Raw genomic sequence first — 22,847 nt, forward strand, 5'->3', positions numbered from 1 at the left:
ATAAATCAAATACTATAATATAAGAAATATTAAAACGAAAATCATATAAAGAGTTTGGTTATTTCAGCCTACCATTGTCACATTTATTGTACCACTTCGGTGGTACAAAATGGCACAATGTCATTGGTCAAGTAGACAGCATATTTTCTAATGTTAGATCTAACAAACTGTTCCATTCACAGCAGAATATCAAATGGTAATCGGCCAAGGAATCAAATTTTGCAAAAAATGAATCAAATATTTAAACTCGGCACCCTGGAAAACCACTTAAAACATATTTTGTGCTCACCGATAAGCTTGTATTATGTAATTTTCCTATTCAAGTGCTACCATACTGCTGGTCTGATGGGAAGAAAGGACTGTTGCGGAAAGGGGCCGAAGTAATTCAATCAAATGTCGTCGACCTTCTCCTGGAAGAGAGTATGGTCAATGACTACTAATTAATACTGGTCTGCTATTAATATTTGAAAAGTGATTTGTGTTGGATAGGTTGTGATGGACCCTCACGTGATCAAAGTTGCTAACCTTAATGTCTGAAAGACTTTGTATGACTTGTTTAAAAAAATTTTGTAAAACTTTCAGAATAATTGTTTTTATGTGATAATAGTGTTTATACTTTTGCAACAGATTGTATAAACTACATGGGAAGCATGGTCTCATAAATATCATGTTTATAGAAAAATTAGTTGGCTGCAATTTGAAAAAATTGTAGACTTATAAATCTCGATTGCTGACCTCATGTCTGTTTGTCCTTCCTTAGTCTGAAGAATGGAGCTAGACAGATGAAAGTTGAGATCAGATGTGGAAAGCATAGGGGCAGTAAGCCCAGATTAACTAAATACGAACTTCCAATTTGAACTGGAAGTTATGTTACTTCAATTCAAAATTTCCCCCTGAATGGCATTAGATAGATGACTAACACAACTCTGTTGCTAACAGGAAAAGTATGATGTACAGGGGCGAGACACAAAGAATTGAGAACATTGTGACGAAAAATTGCAGCCTGACATTGTGACAATGTCACAATAAATAATTGTTTGTTAGAATTAGTTTGGTTTTTTTGGTTACGGCAATGCAACATGTGAGAGATCTGCCAAGGGAATGCATCCCAAGAAGACTTTTACGGGAAGCTGGACTCTACCACTTGTGATTCCATGCATGCGAGTGTTATATGCTATCCGTCATAGTAATTAAGTGACTATAATATGTATTTTTTAAACTTATATTTTTTTTTGGTAAGAATTATATTTAGTTTATTATTTTCTTATTTTTTGCCAATAGATGGTGCTGTGTGTAAAGCCAGCAAATTTAAAGTAAATAGAAATTACCGTATTTTATGGACTATAAGACGCACTTTTTTCTTCGAAAAATTGCCTCCAAAATTCAGGTGCGTCTTATAGTCCGTAGCGTCTTATAGTCCGTAAAATACGGTAATTGATTTATAGAAATCCATTCAATATTTTGGGGTGGGATGTACGACATTGTCCGAATTAGAAGTATGTAAACGTAACTGTAGAGTTTTATAGCAATTGGTCAAACAGCCTAGGTATAGCAAGCAAACAAACAAATATAGATATTCAAAACATGATTTTGATCGGATTGTTTTTACAAATATTCCAATATAAAATAGAGAACAAAAACAAACCTGTATTATTAGAGTTATAATTATAATTATTTAATATACAAATGTATAATAATAGAGTTTTTAACTTTTTAATTATTTATAATATTACTTTTTTAATAATATGATACTTTAAGCAAATGCTTGGAACATTTTATTGTACTGTATTTTTTTATCAATAGATATTTTGCCCGTACCTCGTTCTCCGAGAACTCAAGGAATGGGTCATTCGATACATCATCGGTAAGTTTCACTTATATATAGATGTTTCCTTTGAATGGTTTATTGATTTGTTTTAAAAATGCCTTATAAGATTTCATTTATATATCATAGAATTATGAGCATTTGAAAATAAATCAGTTTTATATTTCCACATTAATTGTTTATTTTAATTAAATTAAGCAGGAAAAATATTAAACTTGTACATTAGATAAGACTTAATCACAGTAACTAAAATTTTCTCTGCCGTTCTGATTTTATAAAATTAATTTTCTAGAAACAAATAAATGATAAATTAATGCCATTGAGCTTTAATGTTTCAAGAATATGCAGGGTGATAAGGGTGCATGTTGGAAAAGTAATTTAGTATATGTCACAAGATTTTGTTGTAGACTTGATGCTGTAAGGTAGTGGTGAGAAAATTTTTACAGGATTAAATACAGAGTAATGGATCCTGGGATACTGTGAACTTGCGGTTGTTATTACTGCTCTGTTGTCTGTTGAGCAACACAAAAAATCTACACTTTATTTACTACAGACTTGAGGGATATCATTTGAAGCTCTTTTTATGTGTTACCAAGTCTTTTACTCACAGTCTTTGTATCTTATATGTGATATCCATTATTGTAGATCTTGATTTGTTACTTTATCTGACATTTCTGTTGTAGAAGAACTTATTTTATACCTAGACAGAAAGAGAAGAATCACATCAGTTTATTGAAAGTCTTCTAATATATATATATAAAACAGTCCAAAAAATGTGTTTACATTTCTTCTTAACATCTTCAGGAAAAGTACAAAAATATTAGAAAAGAAATTTACAAATACAGGTAGCCCTCAATATATTTGGTTAATTGGTTTTACAAATATGTTACACACACTGAAACCACACAATTCAAAATTAATAATCAATGGAAAATAAATTAATTTGTAAGTTAGATCATTGAGAATTCATCTGAAAATATAATTTTTACAATACTGCAAAACTGGATGAGATTATAATAATAGCATCAACTATCATCTGTAATCCAGTTAAAATGAACAAATTTATTATCAGAACAAACATCCCGTAACCTGAAGATGGCTGTTAAAAATGGTAAAAAACATTTGTTGGGCTACAATTTGAAAAAATTGTAGACCTATAAATTCCCACTATTGTCTGTCCCTCTGTCTTTCCTTAATCTCGAGAACGGAGTTAGATAGATAAAAATCGAGACCAGATGTGGAAACCTTAGGGTCAGGAGGCACCAATTAACTATACACAAACTTCCAATGCAAACTAAAAGTCACATTATTTTGATTCAAAACTTTTCCCCTGAAAACAGTTAATTGATGAACTGGGATGACTCTGTTGTTAAAGGAAATGTATGATTGTACAGGGGCAAGACACTACAGTACTAATTTGAGGTGGAGAGCATATATTTTTAAATTAAATTAATTAAAAATTGCAGCCCGACATTGTGACGCTGTCACAATAAATAATTGTTCATTATTATAATAAATTTGTTCATTTTAACTGGGTTACAGGTAATAGTTAGTGCTTTTATTATTATCATAACTTTTACATTTATATTTGTTTTAGTGAGGTAAAAACATTATAATACTATTTAAAATTTATGACTTCTTTTAGATTTACTCCAACTCTGAAGGTCACAATATGTCAATTGTGTGACAAACCTATGTTTTTTGGCGTCAAGTGTAAAGAGTGCAAGTGAGTGTTCTGTACTTTTTTTTAATTATATTTTTGATTGTATTTTAATTATAATTTAATATAAAATATCAAAAATTGCAGTATATATTTTTCAAAATGTTAGATATAATCAAGTTTTTTATCTCCCATATCCTTAAGTTTAGTATATAATTTCATTCTAATCTAATATTCAATAATAACATTTATATTTCTTCTTTGAAACCGTGTTTTCATAATTGTTGGACTATGAACTCCAAAGTTGAGTTTAATTAAACACTTGGCTTTATTTCCATCTTTATTTAGTTGACTAAATAAATAAAGATGGAATTAGTCAACTAAATAAAGATGAAAATGAATAACGAACCTACTGGAACTGGTATAATAAAGAGAAAACAACACCTTTCTTAAATTCCAGCAAAAGTTTAACTATATAAAAACGTTTTCAACTGATTTCATCAGTCTTCTTCAGTTACTCGAACAAAAAAACAAAAAGAACGAACCAAATTCAAATTTACAAAATCACGAGAATGGAAAGAATTCTCGTGATTGCGCAGACTATGCAAAAACGATGTACCGAAAAAACGGTAAAAAATGCAAATTCTTGACAAAAAAATGCAGATTCTTGACAAACTATATATAATATCACAATCCTACGTTATCCAATGAACGATTTCCAAGCAGACGATAGCCCATCTGCGTCCCTGTGGTTGATGCAATGGGATGTTAATTGTGCCCTATATATTTCTAATTTCTCCAAGTGTCTAACGGTCTGTTTAGATCTAGTGGCTTTTATGATGGAAGCACTATCCCAGTGTACCGTGATCTCCTGTTGCTTAGCAAATGCTGCTAGGACTGTGCTGTCAACTGTCCTCTTAACCGATTGCTTATGCTCTTTTATTCTTTGCTGTAAACCACGCAAGGTGGCCCCAATGTACACTAGATCGGATTTAAAACGTTGGTCCCTGATTGGAATTGAGTACACTCCTGTTAGCTCATTTGGTTTCTCTTTCCTCTTATCATTCCTTAACAGACGGTATACTGTCGGGTTGCGTCTATATATTATGCGTAAGTTCCTTTCTTTGGACACGTTCTTAACAATACTTTTAATTAACGGAATATAGTCCATGACCACTGTTTTTTTCTGTTCAGTTCTGTGTTGTTGATGTTTACGTCTCTGTATATCCGTAATTAGACGGTTCACTACCCTTCTCTGATACCCAAACTGTGTTGCTACGCTTCTTACGTAATCCAACTCCCTGTACGTGTCGCAAATATTTGAGCAATGTGTGTAAGCTCGTTGTATCCATGCTCGTAAAGCCGCTAATTTAAACTGTTCAGGATCCACGGAGTTTCTGGGTATGATGCTAGGTTGATATACCGGTTTCCTGAAGACATTCGTCTGTATCTCCCCATCCTTACATGTGATTGTCAAGTCCAAGAAGTTAACCCTAAAGTCACTCTCTTGGTCCAACACCAAAGTGAGTTCGTAGGGGTTGCTGTTGATTGCATCAAGAAAGCGACGGGTATTGCGATCATTATGCCATATGATGAATATGTCATCAACATATCTGGTATAGAAAACTATGTCTTCTTGGAATGAAGGTAATATATTGCATTCTAGGTTTCGTAGGACCAATTCACAGAGCATTGCTGATATGGGACCCATCGGGACTCCCCTTCCCTGCATGTATGTTTTCTCTTGAAATTCAAAGAAAGAAGAATGACAGATGAGATCAGCTAATTCCAAAATTTGCCTTTTGTATTTGAATGAATTCACGATGCTTGTTAAACAAGAAGTCCCTTAAGGCGCAGAAGCACGGAGGGAGTTTTATCGAGGGAATTAGCTGATCTCATCTGTCATTCTTCTTTCTTTGAATTTCAAGAGAAAACATACATGCAGGGAAGGGGAGTCCCGATGGGTCCCATATCAGCGATGCTCTGTGAATTGGTCCTACGAAACCTAGAATGCAATATATTACCTTCATTCCAAGAAGACATAGTTTTCTATACCAGATATGTTGATGACATATTCATCATATGGCATAATGATCGCAATACCCGTCGCTTTCTTGATGCAATCAACAGCAACCCCTACGAACTCACTTTGGTGTTGGACCAAGAGAGTGACTTTAGGGTTAACTTCTTGGACTTGACAATCACATGTAAGGATGGGGAGATACAGACGAATATCTTCAGGAAACCGGTATATCAACCTAGCATCATACCCAGAAACTCCGTGGATCCTGAACAGTTTAAATTAGCGGCTTTACGAGCATGGATACAACGAGCTTACACACATTGCTCAAATATTTGCGACACGTACAGGGAGTTGGATTACGTAAGAAGCGTAGCAACACAGTTTGGGTATCAGAGAAGGGTAGTGAACCGTCTAATTACGGATATACAGAGACGTAAACATCAACAACACAGAACTGAACAGAAAAAAACAGTGGTCATGGACTATATTCCGTTAATTAAAAGTATTGTTAAGAAGGTGTCCAAAGAAAGGAACTTACGCATAATATATAGACGCAACCCGACAGTATACCGTCTGTTAAGGAATGATAAGAGGAAAGAGAAACCAAATGAGCTAACAGGAGTGTACTCAATTCCAATCAGGGACCAACGTTTTAAATCCGATCTAGTGTACATTGGGGCCACCTTGCGTGGTTTACAGCAAAGAATAAAAGAGCATAAGCAATCGGTTAAGAGGACAGTTGACAGCACAGTCCTAGCAGCATTTGCTAAGCAACAGGAGATCACGGTACACTGGGATAGTGCTTCCATCATAAAAGCCACTAGATCTAAACAGACCGTTAGACACTTGGAGAAATTAGAAATATATAGGGCACAATTAACATCCCATTGCATCAACCACAGGGACGCAGATGGGCTATCGTCTGCTTGGAAATCGTTCATTGGATAACGTAGGATTGTGATATTATATATAGTTTGTCAAGAATCTGCATTTTTTTGTCAAGAATTTGCATTTTTTACCGTTTTTTCGGTACATCGTTTTTGCATAGTCTGCGCAATCACGAGAATTCTTTCCATTCTCGTGATTTTGTAAATTTGAATTTGGTTCGTTCTTTTTGTTTTTTTGTTCGAGTAACTGAAGAAGACTGATGAAATCAGTTGAAAACGTTTTTATATAGTTAAACTTTTGCTGGAATTTAAGAAAGGTGTTATTTTCTCTTTAAATAAAGATGGAAATAAAGCCAAGTGTTTAATTAAACTCAACTTTGGAGTTCAATAATAACATTTTAGTATACTTATTACTTAACATATGTTTAATATAATATAAGTTAATATAAGATCTGCAATAGTTCACTATTTGCAAAATGGGATGTGGATTATTCAAATGAAATATGGACTCTGAGAAAGAACGATATTGTACTGATATGCTGTCTGGTTGTAGCATTGATGTTGACAAGCAGATCACAATACATCTACAAAGCTAACAAATTTTATATCCAGTCAGGTACTTGTTTTTTATATGGAGATTGACTTCTGAAGAAGCAGTTTTTTACAGCTTTATGAGTGTTGTTTCCTTGAAATTATTTGTGAAGTTTTGCAATGACATAAATGTAATGATACAACAATTGTGTGAACACTGGAATGTCTTATATACAGTTAATTTCACAATCTTGTACTTGATACTTTATTCTTTGTTCTTTATTATAAGTAAAATTTTATACGACTGGAGAAAACTGCCCATCAGAATCCCTTTCTAGAAAAAGTAGAACCTGGTAATATTAATTCTGAAGATTCGAAATTGATCAACAAGTATTATTTCAAGCAGTATGAGAATGGACCTTGAAATTCCAGTTGTGCTGGGAAGGTAACCATTGATAAACTTAAGTAAAATACAGTAAAGAGTCGTTAATCTGAACCTCGGTAATCCGAACAATTTTCAGTCGTACTGTGTTGTGCCGAATCGAACGTTTTTGATACTAGATTTACTTCTAAAGTATAATTTTCATGTTTTTATATTTCTCAATATATTTATTTTGTTTGTACAAAATAAAGAAATGATTTTTAACGATACGATAGCCTCAATTATTATTATAAAAATTTTTGTTAGGCTTAAAATCGACGAAAATTTAACACGAAGCGACACGCAACGGAGGAAAATTCAACGCAAAGCGACACGCAACGGAGAAAAATTTGAACATCGGACAGGTTAATATATTTTTTGTACATAATTGGTAATCCGAACAAATCACTAATCTGAACAACCCCAGTCCCCAATTGATTCGGATTAACGACTCTCTACTGTACAATCAAACTAAGAAATCTGCTAAGATGGAGAGCGTGCTAAGTCTAGATCTGCCAGTAGTAGTAAGAGACAAATTTGATAATTTGTTAAAGAGAAGATAGACTTTGTATGTTTTGTGCTTGCACACTTTTCCCAAAGAAAGATTTATCAAACTGGGTTAAACACATAATTTGTCTCTACAAATAAACTGTCTTTGGGAAATGTGTGCTAGCACAAAACATACAAAACAAGACAACAGACAAAAAGTGCTCAGAATAAGATAGACTTTGTCTAAAGAATTTGCTATTTTTGTATTAGAGTAGGAGCTGCAGAGCACCAGAAAGGTAAACAATAGTCTATAAACAAAAATTGATGAAGAATAAGGGTCTTGGAACAGCTCGAAAAGAAATAAAGCAAGAGTGCTGCCAAATCAAGCCTTGTTTGGTAGCCAGATTTTCTAATAAGCTTGTCCAAATGCTTAGAGAATGTTAACCATTAGTGAAGAAGAATGTCTAGATTGGAGATGGCTTAAAGAAATTGATTTGGTGTTCTTTAGTATAAATTGAATTTAAAGGAGGATTTCTTATTAGTGCAGAGCACATCAGTAACATTTTGTCGAAGTTGAGGGAAATAATATAGGACTCAAAGGCTTTAATTAAAATGCAGATATCTATCTGTAGAATGTGGAATCAGAATAACCATATGATCTGCCAGAAGTCTAATTAATAATTTGGAACACAGTAATTTGACAAGAGGTAGGCAGTTAGGCCATAATCTCATAATAAATTTATTAATTCTAAATAAATAAATAAATTTTAATTTAATTTAAAATATTCTGGAAGAATAGAATTGGCTCAAAGTGGGACCTGAACCTGCAACTCCCACTTACCATGTGGATGTGTTGCCAGTTACACTACGAGACCTCTATCTGATCTTCACTTCCAGAGCCATTAATTGACTTAGATGTAACCATATTGGTTACTTATGGTGCCAAATGGGGATGGCTTAGTACCCATGGCTCTCCATGCAGAAATTGCAGGTTTTGAGTTTTGGTTCAGGTTGATTTTTTTTCTTCCCGAGTATTCTAAATTAAATTTAAATTAATTAGTTAATTTATAATTATTAAATTTAATGAGGTTCATCCTAACTGCCTAAGTATTGTCAAATTACTTTGTTTTGAATTATTAATTAGACTAAAAAATAGCCTAATAAAAGTCTGGCAGATTGTTTAATTACTTTAATAAATCAAGTTATGTACATTATCATATATATGTGGGAACAGACTTGATGATTTTGATATTATTGGCATATAAAATGATGCAAGAAGTTACATTAATATTAGATTTAATAGAAATATGCAGTAAAAAATGACTGCTAAGAACAAGTTCTAGAGATATATCACAGATGGGAGAGAATGGAATAAAATGTATGATTGTCGTGTTTAATAGTGAAGGTTTTGAATAAGAAATAGTTATTTAATCTAGCTTGTATAGATGAACAGAAAAGGCCAAAGATGCAATACTCAAAGATTTTTAACATGAAATTACTCTTCACTCTGACACCGGGGATGAAATACTAAATACCGAACCTGTTACCGGTGTAATTTGCGTGAAAAAATCTTATTGTGTTCGATCGAAATCTTATTGTGTTCGATCTTCTTTCCACAAATCGAAAACGTTTGTGGAAAGAAGATTTTTTCGCGCAGATTACACCGGTAACAGGTTCTGTATTTAGTATTTTTAACATGTATTAATTATTGCAAAAATTGGATTCCCAACTTATAATTAACCCCAAAGATACCTAAATCCAGGTCCACTGAATTTAAGTGTCTTTGGAGTTAATTTTGAGATTTTTAACAATGTAAGAATAAATATATCGGACTATAAGCATTCAAACTTTTCTTAGGCATGGCAATAATACACAAATTTTTCTGTTGATTGGGTGTAAATTCTTGTTTATTAATTCAGTTAATAGTTTGGACAAAATAGTAGCTGAAGCGGGATGAAGGTCGGGAGATATTTTTACCGTATCATTCTGTGATAAAGCCAAATAAACTGAGAACGAAGTGCAACCTCAGTCCTTATTTCATTTGAATGACTTGTGTATATTACAATATGTAATGGTAAATTAGCATAATCACCACAACATCACTGGTATATAATTGAATAAATAATGCTGGTTTTTTTCGGTAATTACGCTTTTATTTATGGTAAATTAGTTTTGAAATTAATTGTTTGAAATGATTTATAGATTCAGGTATCACAGGGATTGTTCAGAAAAAGCACCTCCTTCGTGCGGTCTACCAAATGCTTTGGTACACTTCTTCTCGAGGACAATTACGAATGAAGGTAAACTATAAGATTGATGTTTTTGTGCAATAACGATTTCTATTAAAACTTATAACACTTTCAATCATATTATTCTCAATTAACAATTTCTATGAATGTTAAGAGTGAAGAAGAAACAATTTGTTAGATAAGCAGAACTATTTTTTGGGTTATATAATTTGAATTTTATACATATTATGTAACGTCTTATCTTATTCTATTAAGACCCCTGATAATATCCTAACAGTGCACTATATAAATGAGGGTTTGATTAGTGCCAGGCGTAGACTTTATACAGGCAATAAATAATGAAAAATTGAAATTGAATCAAAAACATTGAAGTAATTACTATATGTAATACAAAAATATCTATTTATTAGTCTAAGCTCAGATATGTTCAAGAATGAAATAAGTTAGAAAAAAAATTTAAAAAATAAATATGTACAGTACAATAGTTTCCTGACGATTGGGGACTTAAAAATTATAACTATCTTATATTTCTCCACAAAACTAACAAAAGAGATTGTTGTGAATTTTCAATATATTTCAATCTTACAAAATAAAGTCTTCATAACAGTCACCAAGAAATTTTTACGTTGTCAATGGAACTTAAAAAGCTTTTCCTTAACCTCGCTTGCCTCCTTAACTTTAGCATTACCTTTTTCATTTCACCTCCTCCTTATATGGTGATTACATTATGTGATTATGTCCACTTGACCCTATTTACATACTTAAATGGCTAACATTTGGGTAATTCTAGTAAACTTTGTTAAACATGTCATCACCATTACATTTAAACCTTTTAGAAATTTTCGTGGTTCCTTTTGGGTGACAATTTGGGACAAAGATTATTCTTTTAACTTTCTGAGGAAGTCCCCCCACCAAGATGTGTCTTTCGAGTTCAATGATGCAATAGGTAGTTGTCAGCAGTTGTCGTAGTAAGGTGAGTTTTTGAATTTCGAATTTTGGTCGGGTTAGATAGTTATTTTATTTAATAAAAATTCACATTGAACTGTTCATTCATATATCAAATACATAGCTTTTTGTAATACTTCCAAGTTGACCCTCTTTTGTTTCTATTATAATTGAAAACATGTAGATTACATTTACTATACTTTTTCTATTATACATACAAAAACAAAATAAAGTAAAATAGAAATAAAAAAATGACTAGCAATTTTTCTTAATTGGAACATATGCAAGAAGTAAAACAAACTCACAACACCTTGTAAATGAGCAACCAAATTTATTATCCTCTAATGTTTTTGATCATGTTGAATGACCTTTCTCAAGAAAAATTAAGAAAATCGAACGTTAGAGCATAATAAATTTGGCTGCTCATTTACAAGGTGTTGTGAGTTTGTTTGATTGATTAGATATGCAGTCTTTGATGTGTTGTAATATGCAAGAAGGTTTTCTTCAAGAATTTTGTAGTTCAAAGAACAGCAGTACAAACAAACTTGAATTTGGCAAGTAAATGACAAACTGTTGGCAAAAAAATTGAAGAAATTTGATTGCAAACTATTATATTAACCTTTCTGTAGTGGGTTAGTCAGGTATGGTGCTGTCCCTATGTAGTGGAGAATAAACATGGGAAATTTTTTAAGTATTTTCTCACGTGTTTTTTCTCATTACCATTTAAGAAAAAGATTTTGTAAACAGTTATATCTAGTAAAGTAGTCTTTTTTTTATTGTCACATAATTCCTTTTTTATGTGAATTTTTTTTTCGTGGTAGTTTTTGGCGATATCGGCAAAATTCTTTTGCGGCTATATCCGTCGTTCACAACTGCCACACGATCACCCTTGACGGATATGTCTGTCGGTCACTGCAGAGTGGTTAACATTTTTGAACTACTTTGATTTCATATTCAGATAACTTCATATTTTGTAGAACAAATGAAGATAAATATAATACTTAAAACTTGATTTTTTCCAGATTTTTGCTTATAGTATTTTATTTATCATATAACAAGTCAAAGAATAATGAATTAAATTTAGTAACCTCATGCAGGTAATACACTGTACCATAAGTATCAGAATTCAAAACAATTTGTGTTACTTCATTGCATCATTACTATTCTAATAATAATATAAGATCTTTAATTTTTGATTTTAATTTAATAAATTTCTTTACAAGTTACTTTGTAATTTTAGATGGTTTACTTTACCTTTTGGCAGTTAAACCTATCTGCAGATTTTGTCAGTTTATACACTTCAACATGAGATGGTAATGTAAAAATAACAACAAATGGTAAAATTGTGAAACAATCAAACTGTATTTTTTGATGAAACTTTTTACAGTAACATTATTATTAGTGACTAGATATGAGAATTATATGGTCTGATAAATGATCATTTTTAGTTTTTTCTTAATAATATTATTTGTGACATCACTTTTTAGTGCTTTTAAAGCACCTCCCAAACAACAACTTTTACTAAAATTTGATAAATGCAAATGTCTGTTTCCAATATGTAATTTGAATTTATGCAAACTTGAAACAATACATTAACACTTTCGTCCATCAGATCTTTCTTGTTTTATTGTAATTATAGATATGGGAGAATAATGCCTGTATTTATACCAAGCTTTATCTACGGACAATGCATAAAAGTTTAATTCACATTAAACTATTTTTAAATGAAATCAATTGATCGCCACGTAGTTATATTTGAAGGGAATGTTAGTGAAGCGTCTTCTCTGAAGCTTACAGAATTGTGTTTGTTCTCAAAATCTATTTGATAGACTTTGATTAAACTTTGTCATTTTCAATTCATTGTAAAGCGGTATCCAAAAATACAATAAAAAATGGGGTCCATGACTTCGTTTTTGAGATATAAGGTTGTTTCACAAGCGTGTGCAAGAAGGTGATATTGCAGGAATCGCACAACTTTGTTGTGTGATATTTTTTGATTGCTAGCACATCTTGTATGGGCTTATAGATTCAAGTTAGTTCTCAAAATTTAATCGATCAATTTTGATAAAACTGTCATTTTTCATTAATTGAGACGAGGAGTGCAGAAATGTAATGTGGATCCATTTAAATGTAAAAGAAATCCAGCAATGAAGCACTTAACTTTCCCGGCAACATTTAAAATTCTGGTGGCACTATCTGTTATGATACTTCATTTAAAAAATTGTTTACATTTTTAATTATTAGGCAAAAAGCTTTATCTTGAGAGTAAGGAAGAGTTTTATAAAAAGTTGTAAATTCTAATAACTTGTAAAATTATCATTAAGTCTGACCGTACTGGAAACACATTTGACCCCCCTTTATCTCCCCACTCCTTGATCTTAAACCACCAAAATTTAATATCATGAATCTTTCTAATGCACAAACTTTCCTGCAAAATTTCAGAAATTTTTGACAAAAAGCACAGGAGTTATTAAGTTTCAAAGAGGGTAAATGAAATCATTCTACACACACTTGCACACATTAACATCCTTATGTACAGATAAACTCTGAATGTTTTTGCATTTCTCAATGTTCCAAGGTCTCCTATGTCCAAAAATATAAAAATCTTGGGGTGGGTAATTTTTGACCAATTGCCATACTGGGTGAACATAAAGTCTCTATACATTTTTGTGAAAATGCAAATTTATTAAACATTACCATTACACTGCAACACGTATCACATTAGGACCATAAATCACTACATCTCTATATGATTGTCCTCCAAGTCTAGGCACAGCTGCCAGCGTTCTTTCACAGACTGAAACACGCTGTTCAACATAGCCGGTGAAATTTTTGCCACTGCGTCTGTAATTCGTTGTTTCAACTGCAGTATACTGTTAATCTTCACCTGGTACACCTGTGACTTGATAAACCCCCACGCTAAGAAATCAAAGGGAGTCAGGTCTGGTGAGCGAGGGGCCCATAGCCTTTGTGAACCATGACCAATCCATCTACCGGGGAATGTTTTATTCAGGTAATCACAGACATCCAATGCAAAATGGGGTGTATCCCAAAAGTGAATGTGTGGTTAGGGATCATGAAGACCAGGGTCTATGTACCATTTATGTTTGCAGAGACAACAGTTACCGGACACACATACCACGATATGTTGGAACAATTTTTGGAGCCACAGTTGGTACAAGATGGGATTAAGGACTCAGCTGTTTTCCAGCAGGATGGGGCACCACCCCATTTTGCATTGGATGTCCGTGATTACCTGAATAAAACATTCCCCGGTAGATGGATTGGTCATGGTTCACAAAGGCTATGGGCCCCTCACTCACCAGACCTGACTCCCTTTGATTTCTTAGCGTGGGGGTTTATCAAGTCACAGGTGTACCAGGTGAAGATTAACAGTATACTGCAGTTGAAACAACGAATTACAGACGCAGTGGCAAAAATTTCACCGGCTATGTTGAACAGCGTGTTTCAGTCTGTGAAAGAACACTGGCGGCTGTGCCTAGACTTGGAGGACAATTATATAGAGATATACTGATTTGTGGTCCTAATGTGATACGTGTTGCAGTGTATATGGTAGATGTTTAATAAATTTGCGTTTTCACAGAAATGTATAGAGACTTTATGTTCACCCTGTATTTTCTCTCTGTTATCTATAACAGAGCCTGGAAAGTAAAAATAGGTGTCCATGACTTTGTTTTCAATATACAAAAGTATTACAGTGACATTGTCTGTGCTCTCTGATGTGATGAGTGCAGCTAATGGAATTTAGGCATAGGGATCAAAAACAGTATTACGTGCACATAATGGAAAATAGGCATGAAAAATGAACAAAACACAAGAACATAGCAATTGCCATTGACTGCAATGTTTTTGGATTGCCTCTTTGTACCTGGTCAGTGCAAGGATTGTGTTTCCTGTGACCTGCGGGTACAAGGATAGCATCTTTTGTGGCAGCAAATATAGAGTTCACTTGTCCGTATTCATCAGGTACTGTATAAGAATTGCCTTTTCTGTGCCTAACAGGTGCAGGGATCACTTCTTTCCTTCTGGCTCCACTTTAATTCTATCGCAATATGATGTCCTGGTACTTGTACTTGTCACACTTTCTGTAACCAGTCAAAAGGTTTTCAAGTCAAATTTGTTTTTAATGAATTATATTATAATAAGTGTCAATTCTGAATTTAATTATTAACTATTTCTAAGTTATTCATTTAGATACCAATGAAAAAAAGTTTATTCTTAAACTTATTCTAAATGCTTTGCAAATGCTTTTGATACTTACTGGTTCCTTTTGATGCTTTATATGTTTTATCTTTCTTATGTAAACTATATATGCTTTATTTGTTAAATGGCTCACAAAATTAAATCTCAAACGGCCTCTGCAGGAAGCCATTCTCCCATCCTGTCTCACACTCCGTCTGTCACCAGTCCCAACATCCTGCGGAGCGAGAGCGGGCGAGAACGAAAGAAGTCCCGGCAGCAGCCGATCATCAACATTCCTCCATTTCCTCCGCCGGATTCTTCGTCTAACACTTCTTCCTGCAATTCTTCGACGCCTTCGTCTCCCGCCGTTATCATTACTTCCGCTCAGCAGATGCAGTCGTCTTATTCTAGAATTCACCAGTTTCACTTTCCAGGTAAAATGCCGCTTGCTTCTTTACGTCTTTCTTTTAAGCCCATCTTGCCGTATAAGTTTGTGTTTGTTTTAAATTATTTTGTACTGTTAAACTATAAATATTTATAATTATATATGAAAATTTACTTATAGATCTAAGATTTAATTTTATAGAAAAAGTTTAAATTTTTGATTGAAATTAGTCAGTAGAATCCACTATGATTTGAGCTACACTTCCATTATGAATATGTCAGATTAAATAGAGAAATAAACATATTACAAAGCAAACTCGATATGCTGTTTTGTACTTTTTTTTTGCCATTTTAATGCTTATGAAATAAACTAAATTGAAAAATTTATATTATTGCACATTATCTTTTACATTTTATAATTCTTTGGGATATTCAGTAATGTTATTTACTTTTTGTACAGTTTCAGTGGTTACTTTTAATTACAGTGGTATTTTGCAGTATACTTTAATTAAATCCTTTAAAAATTCTTTTAAGGTGTACTCATTATACTGGAACCTTATCTACACCAATTTTAACAAGACAGATTTTACTCAGAAGGCAACTTTATTCTTATTTCTTGTTGATTACAGTTAAGATTATACCTTAAGAGAATTTTTTAAAGGCTTTAAAAAATTTAACCAATTTAATAACTTGAAAACATATTTAGCAAAGTTTTTAAGAATATAATACAAAAACGAAAACTGCACACATATAAACTGGAACTGTAATATTCAAAGAAATATATAAATAACATTGCTAGACCCGATATACTATAAAGCTAAACTCCAACCAAATGACGAATTCTATCGGGTTAGATAATGCTAAATACTAAATAAATTATGCAACCAATTTGGAACTAGACAGGGCATTAGGTGCCATCTCTTATTAACTTTACTAATTATAATTTAATTAATTAATTTTAAATAATTTAGAATTACTGGTTATAACCATCAATGTTATAACGTAAACTGGAAGAGGAGATCGGACTGGAGGTCCAGATAGCGTAACTGGCAGTGCGTCCGGACGGTAAGCAGGAGTTGTGGGTTCGAGTCTCACTTTGGGCTGTCTCACTCCTGGAGTTTAGATTCAAAGAAATAACACCTCAACACAATTTCCAGCAAACAAGTAAAAAATTTTTTATTCGTCAAATGTTTTCGGCCCTTGTCAGGAACAAATACAAAAAACAGTTGTATTGATCGAATATTGCTGATATTGATTGATCGTATATGTTATATGATTACAAAATGATGTATTAAGCATTCTGTATTCCATTATGAAAGTTCATCGATTCTACAGGAGACTCGACGATACCTTCACTCCCAGAAACTAAACATACATTTTTGGTGTCTTCAAAAATGCTCTACAAAAGCACTGAATGGGGATTTTACCTCGACAGACTAAATATATATACTTGGTGTCGTCAATGGTGTTCCACAAGGCATTCAGTGCAATCTTCATCTCCACAGACTAAACCTACGTCCTCAACTCGGGCTTTAATATCTTTAGCTACTAAGAAGACCAGGCTGGACTTGCAATTTCTTTATTTTATCACCTGCAGTAGTTTTTCCTAGGAAAAATAGAAATTTCATTTTTTCTGATTCTGATCTCATCTTTGTGTCAATACCCAAAACACCAGTATAAAGTCCTATTAATAAGTTATGTCCAAGTAGACAATTGATGATAAAGTTTCATATCTTTGTTTCTGTACCCCTAGTTTGGCATGCTTTTGTGTTGTCAGTTTTTTTGTAACACGCGGTGTTTTTTTGGCATATGTTCATTGTTTTACACCCCGTGTTAATGGTCTTGTTGGTCTCCCATTGCAAGTCGCAATGTTTTGTCTATCCAGTTCGCAAGTGTCTCTCGTTTTTGACACTTGTGTAAAATGGGCATCTATTCTGTGTTTGTACATATTGTTTATTGTCTTGTCATAAGGAACTTTGTTGCTTCTCCCATTGTAAGTACAATGGGTATTGTACAGTACATACATTATGTTTGCATGCCCATCACTTAGGGTGCTTCAGTAATTCTTAACTACTGTTCCACAATTGAATTTAAATTTTTAATTTTGTTTTAAATAAAAGCAATGCAGGTGCCCTTGGGACTTTTGTTTCATTCCCTTTCCTATCCTTCTTTATAATTTCACCTTCATCCTTTTCCTTTAAATCGTCTTTCTTCTCTATTTTCACCATAGGCAATACCTTTGAGTAGCCCTGGTTTCATCCCCTATCTGCTAAAAGTAAAAGTAAAAATATGAAAGTTGTTACTTGTATGTATTGTGCTTTAGGACATTTTTGGAAATTAGTTGGCAGTTTACGTTTGATGTCGTAAGGTATTATAGTTTTTTATTTAAAATAAGGAGAAGTAGGCTCTAGGTTAATTATTTCTTACAGAATGGTTTTCAGCAACAGATTATTTATTTAAACGAAGGTATCTATCTGCATTCATACATAGAATATATTGTTTGTTGTACAGTACATGGCATAATAATAGAGCGGAGTTTCTTAAACTGTGGATCATGACCCTAGAGGGGATTGCTAATGTGAGGGACACAAAAATTTGACAACAATAAAATTCTGTACTATGTATTTATGTGAAGTGGCATTTTCGGCATTGACAATTATGAAGTCGCTCGATTAAATGTTGGTCAACTCTGAAAATTGCCAGAGGTATCCTGTGGCCTGTGGTATAAGATATTCAAGCAAGATTTAACTTATTATGTAAAAGTAAACAAGTGTATTCATCTCATTAGTATGCAAATTTGATTTTGTCTTTAATAAATGGTAATAAATGGTAAAATAATATGTATATCAAAGAATTATTTTGGAATAAATTGTTTTATGATTTCTTATCAGTAAATGATTTTATTTGTATGCTATTTTATATACCTGTATACCAGAGGGTTGCATAAAATCTTGGGTAAAAGAGGAGCCACAAATGAAAACAGTTTAAGAAACCTAGGTCTAGATGTTAAAATGTAAATTATTTTTGAAGTTTTAACATTAAAATTATTTTTAATGTAAAGAAATTGTAGTTATACAAAACTGAAAAGTAATTTGTATTACATATTTACAGATGTCTCTGATTTAAATAAGGACGTAACTTTAGAAACGAAACCTTTCATCGATAGTGAAATGATAGAGACGCAGAAGTCCAACGACAGCGATAAAACCGTTTCCGGTACTTCTGGAAGTGTAAGTTAAAAATTTACTTATTACGAAAATAATTAAATAGTATTTACCAATTATCTGTTTCATTTTGTTAAATTTATATGTATATTTAACAGAAAATATAAGGCAGTTTTTAGGATAAAATATTATTACAAATTATCATTATTATACAGGTTGTTCCCCTTCAATGTCCCTGTTTTGTGGATTAATTTTGGGAAAAGAGAAGTAAGTTTAATATTGTAGACAATGGTAATAGAAAGTGCATCCAAAAAAGTCAGTTACAATATTAAATTGGTACATTTCCACATATGCTGCCAATGTGTTATGTACAGAATCTGATAGATTTTAGCTCACGTCCAAGTTGGCATGTTAGGAATCGTTCAGTGAATGACATCCAAAATTGTCATATGCGGGGCTCTTGTGTCTGGCACTTTTGTAGCCAAGGCATGGTCTTCAACATGCCCACAAAGCAAAAAGTTACTAGAACATCACAAATACCTTTATAAATCCAGTAAGATATTTATTATAACAAAAGTATATATACTGATGTAAATTTTTGATCCCAATCAGATCTGTCGACTCAAATAGTGTTCTAAAATTGGAATGTGCAGAAGAACAAGATATAAAATTTAAAAAAATTTTTTACATAGTTTTTTACATTTTTATAAACTTTTACAGTTAGTGCTTCAGAAATGCATCTGAAAGGTAATAGTAAGTGTAGCAATTGACATAAATGCTCTATTGAGCAATTGAGATAAAGTGTTGCTCTATTACTGTGGAAACAAAACTTGACATTGTAAAACTAAGTGCATTAGATAGAAAAAACTGCATTTAAAACACCTGTTAATAAGTAGTAGCAAGCATGTAAATGAATGTAATGTATTGTATTAAGTACATTGAAGGATCAAACACTAACAATATGTCTTTGTAAAAAAGGGCTGGCGGAAATTACACTTTAATAAAGTAAAAATTAAATTACAGATACTAAACATATCTTCCTTCATTGCTCGCCATGTCCAATCACCAGGAACAACTATTCTTCACTGCAGAAATGACCTTTCTTTGTAGGCTACTACTCTGCACAAATATGTAAAACAATCTAAAATTTACATATTTGTGCAGAGTAGTAGCCTACAAAGAAAGGTCATTTCTGCAGTGAAGAATAGTTGTTCCTGGTGATTGGACATGGCGAGCAATGAAGGAAGATATGTTTAGTATTTGTAATTTAATTTTTACTTTATTAAATAAAACTAACAATATGTGTTTATTTTGTGTACAAATGTACTGTTTAGGTTAGTTTTTGACTTACGAACTTTTTGACGTACGACAAAACCTTGGGAACCTAACCCGTTTGTATATAGGGAAGCACCTGTATTTCGAAAAATGCTTATTACATAATTGCAAAATTAAAATATTAAATTATAACATTACTCCAGTTTATTGTAAAAGCACTGCCAGACATATGACAGACTTTTCTCATCCTGAAGTTTATGCAAGTCCTTTTAATTTTGGATTTGTGAATTTCCAACGCTTCCAGAGTTTTGAGGTGGTTGGCATGTTGGTCATTCGATTATAGCCACATTTATGAGATCTATGTGTGTCATTTTCTGAGGCATAAACAGACAGGGTGGTGCTGTGTTTTCCATGATCTGTATCTTACTGATGTTCTTGTAGCCTCTTATTTATACTGTTTAGTTGAGCAAATATATTTTAGGTCTTTTTTGAATCTTTTGTACCTCACCAGAATTCTATACATTTCTGGTGTCTCATGCTCATCAGCCTCATCTTTCCCATTATGTACCTTGTATTATATACAAGGGATGTGTTTGTAAGCTAATTTAGTCCCCTTGATGTTTGTTACTTTTATGTATAAGCTGTGCAATGTATGGTTATATTCAACAATTGTGTAATGGATTGGAAACTTGTGTGTTTGTACTGCTGGATACCATTTGGGTAAGCATTGGTAAGGTGTGGTTGTGTGCTAGAGAAAGATTTAAGATCATGGATGAGTTTTTTGATAACCATGCAATACTGCCATTGACTTTAACTTTTTTTTAACTCTTTTAAACCATATTCCAAACATGAATGGTGTGTACAAATGCTCTTTTCGTAAGCACCTTAAATGAAGCTATTTTTTAGTAGAATGGATCACCAGAGCTTGCTGGAATAAAGAGTGGTATATGAGTTTGTTTGTAGAAGATGCTTGGTTTTATTCATTCACCAATAAGACAGAAGTTGATTCTAAGAAATGCCCCCAAAATTGCTTGAGTGTTCTAGATCAAGATATTGTGTGAAGGGGTTATCTATCATTCATAAGTGTTAAAAAAATCTCTATATTTGGTTGCATTTTCTGTATCAGCAGGTTGCCATGTATCTTTTTTATGCTATAATGTTAGGCAGGAATATTAGCAAAATTTTTTCTTTTAATTACTGTGCACAATTATCTCGACTATCAATGTGCCCATTAGACTCCAGGTTTTTGTAACTATGTGTTGCTGATAAATTGAAAGGAGGAGCATAACATAAAATGTGCACAAGCTCCAAGACTTGCTGTTGATGTATGGGTTCATCTATTTTTTGTAGTGAATCCTTGACAGTACAAAAACAAGGTTGAATTTTACTGATAGATTCTCGAAAAAAAATTCCATAACAAAAACACTGCCTATTGGTTTGACTTGTAAAACTTTTAATCATTTCTGTAGTTCTGTAGAAAATTAGATACAAGATTGTTGGAAAATATTGTACAAAACCTTGTATCTAACTTTTTAAATAAGACATTTTTAATAAAATATCCTGAAGATACAAATGGTCCAAATTGTTTTTAGCTTTCTACAACTTACAGGATTATTTAAATGGCATATAATTAAAAATTTTGTGTTATTTATTGTAGTATTTAAAATACTAATAAAATCAGTTATACAAATAAGAAAAATAAATGCAAATTCAAAATGTTCTGGTTTTTCTATCTATATTTGAAATGACTGTAAACTAGATCTGCTGTAAATGTACAAGTTCTGAAAAGAATTTGCCATATATCCTGTTACTATATCATATTATTACAATAATTATACATTTTAAAAACTTTAAATCACCAGTAAAAAACTATAATATAATTAATTTTTAGACAAATTGTCTGAAATTTAACTATATTAAAGTTCTTTAATGGTGATTTAAAATTTACTGGTGTGTAATTATCATTCACACACATCCACTTTGGTATGGAAGTTGAATGTAGTAACTATTTTATTATTTTGAGACTTTAATATAAAACTTTATTTTTGATGTTGCCACTTTGTGTCATTTTGAATGATTGTAACTAAATAAATACCTGATTTAAAATTAGAAAAGACTTTTATAATTCTATGTTCAAAGACCAACAACTGCCGAATTATCGGGCTAGCAAATGGCTATAGTAATCAGCAAGAGCATTGCTAGCCGATAATTCGGCAGTTGTTGGTCTTTATATATAACGGGTTAGTTGTTGTTTATTTAATTCTATGTTCTTTGGAACTTATGCTAAGTTCTAAATAACATACAACTAATTGGGAGAACAGCAAGCAATCAAGTACTCACTTTTATAATTGTTTTTGAATTCAAGTTTTGTTTTCAAATGCTATGTAATTTTAAATCCATTTAAATGCAAAGAAACTTGGATAATGAGATGATGTATTAAACTACTTTTGGCTTGTTTTATTCAAAATCAAGAAATTAGTTCTATAATTCTCATTGAAAATTCTATTTTAATTCACTTTCTTTAACAGATAACTCTAATCTCTAATCTTTCAAAAAATTTAATACAGATCTTTGTTAATTTCAATTTGAATGGAATTTCTACTATTCAATTTACTAAAATATATTAAATGAGCATGTTCTGTGGCCAAATTTCTAAAGAGTTTTTTTAATGACTTGTGAGCACTAAGATTGGCCTTACTTTACCACTAGACTTATTACACCACTAAAGGACATCAAAATTGGACTTAGAAAAACACTATTTTATTTTCAGAATGCATTTCAGACCTGGAGT

General features: G+C 32.3%; 1 protein-coding gene across 2 annotated transcripts in view; it reads left to right on the top strand.

The window, feature by feature from the left end:
• The window catches only part of LOC136968929 (kinase suppressor of Ras 1-like), an 86,533-nt gene that overhangs the window by 46,392 nt on the left and 17,294 nt on the right, over positions 1-22,847 (top strand). The window contains exons 6-10 of one of the 2 annotated variants that reach the window (XM_067262996.1): positions 1,804-1,864; positions 3,471-3,551; positions 10,039-10,136; positions 15,416-15,667; positions 18,729-18,847. In XM_067262996.1, the coding sequence (XP_067119097.1) occupies positions 1,804-1,864; positions 3,471-3,551; positions 10,039-10,136; positions 15,416-15,667; positions 18,729-18,847 (611 nt within the window). The remainder of the gene's footprint in view (positions 1-1,803; positions 1,865-3,470; positions 3,552-10,038; positions 10,137-15,415; positions 15,668-18,728; positions 18,848-22,847) is intronic. The other variant, XM_067262997.1, reaches the window with a different exon arrangement.

The sequence above is a fragment of the Centruroides vittatus genome, unplaced genomic scaffold (genome assembly GCF_030686945.1).
Source record: "Centruroides vittatus isolate TY-2023 unplaced genomic scaffold, ASM3068694v2 contig_166, whole genome shotgun sequence".
In the NCBI taxonomy this organism is placed as follows: Eukaryota; Metazoa; Arthropoda; class Arachnida; order Scorpiones; family Buthidae; genus Centruroides; species Centruroides vittatus.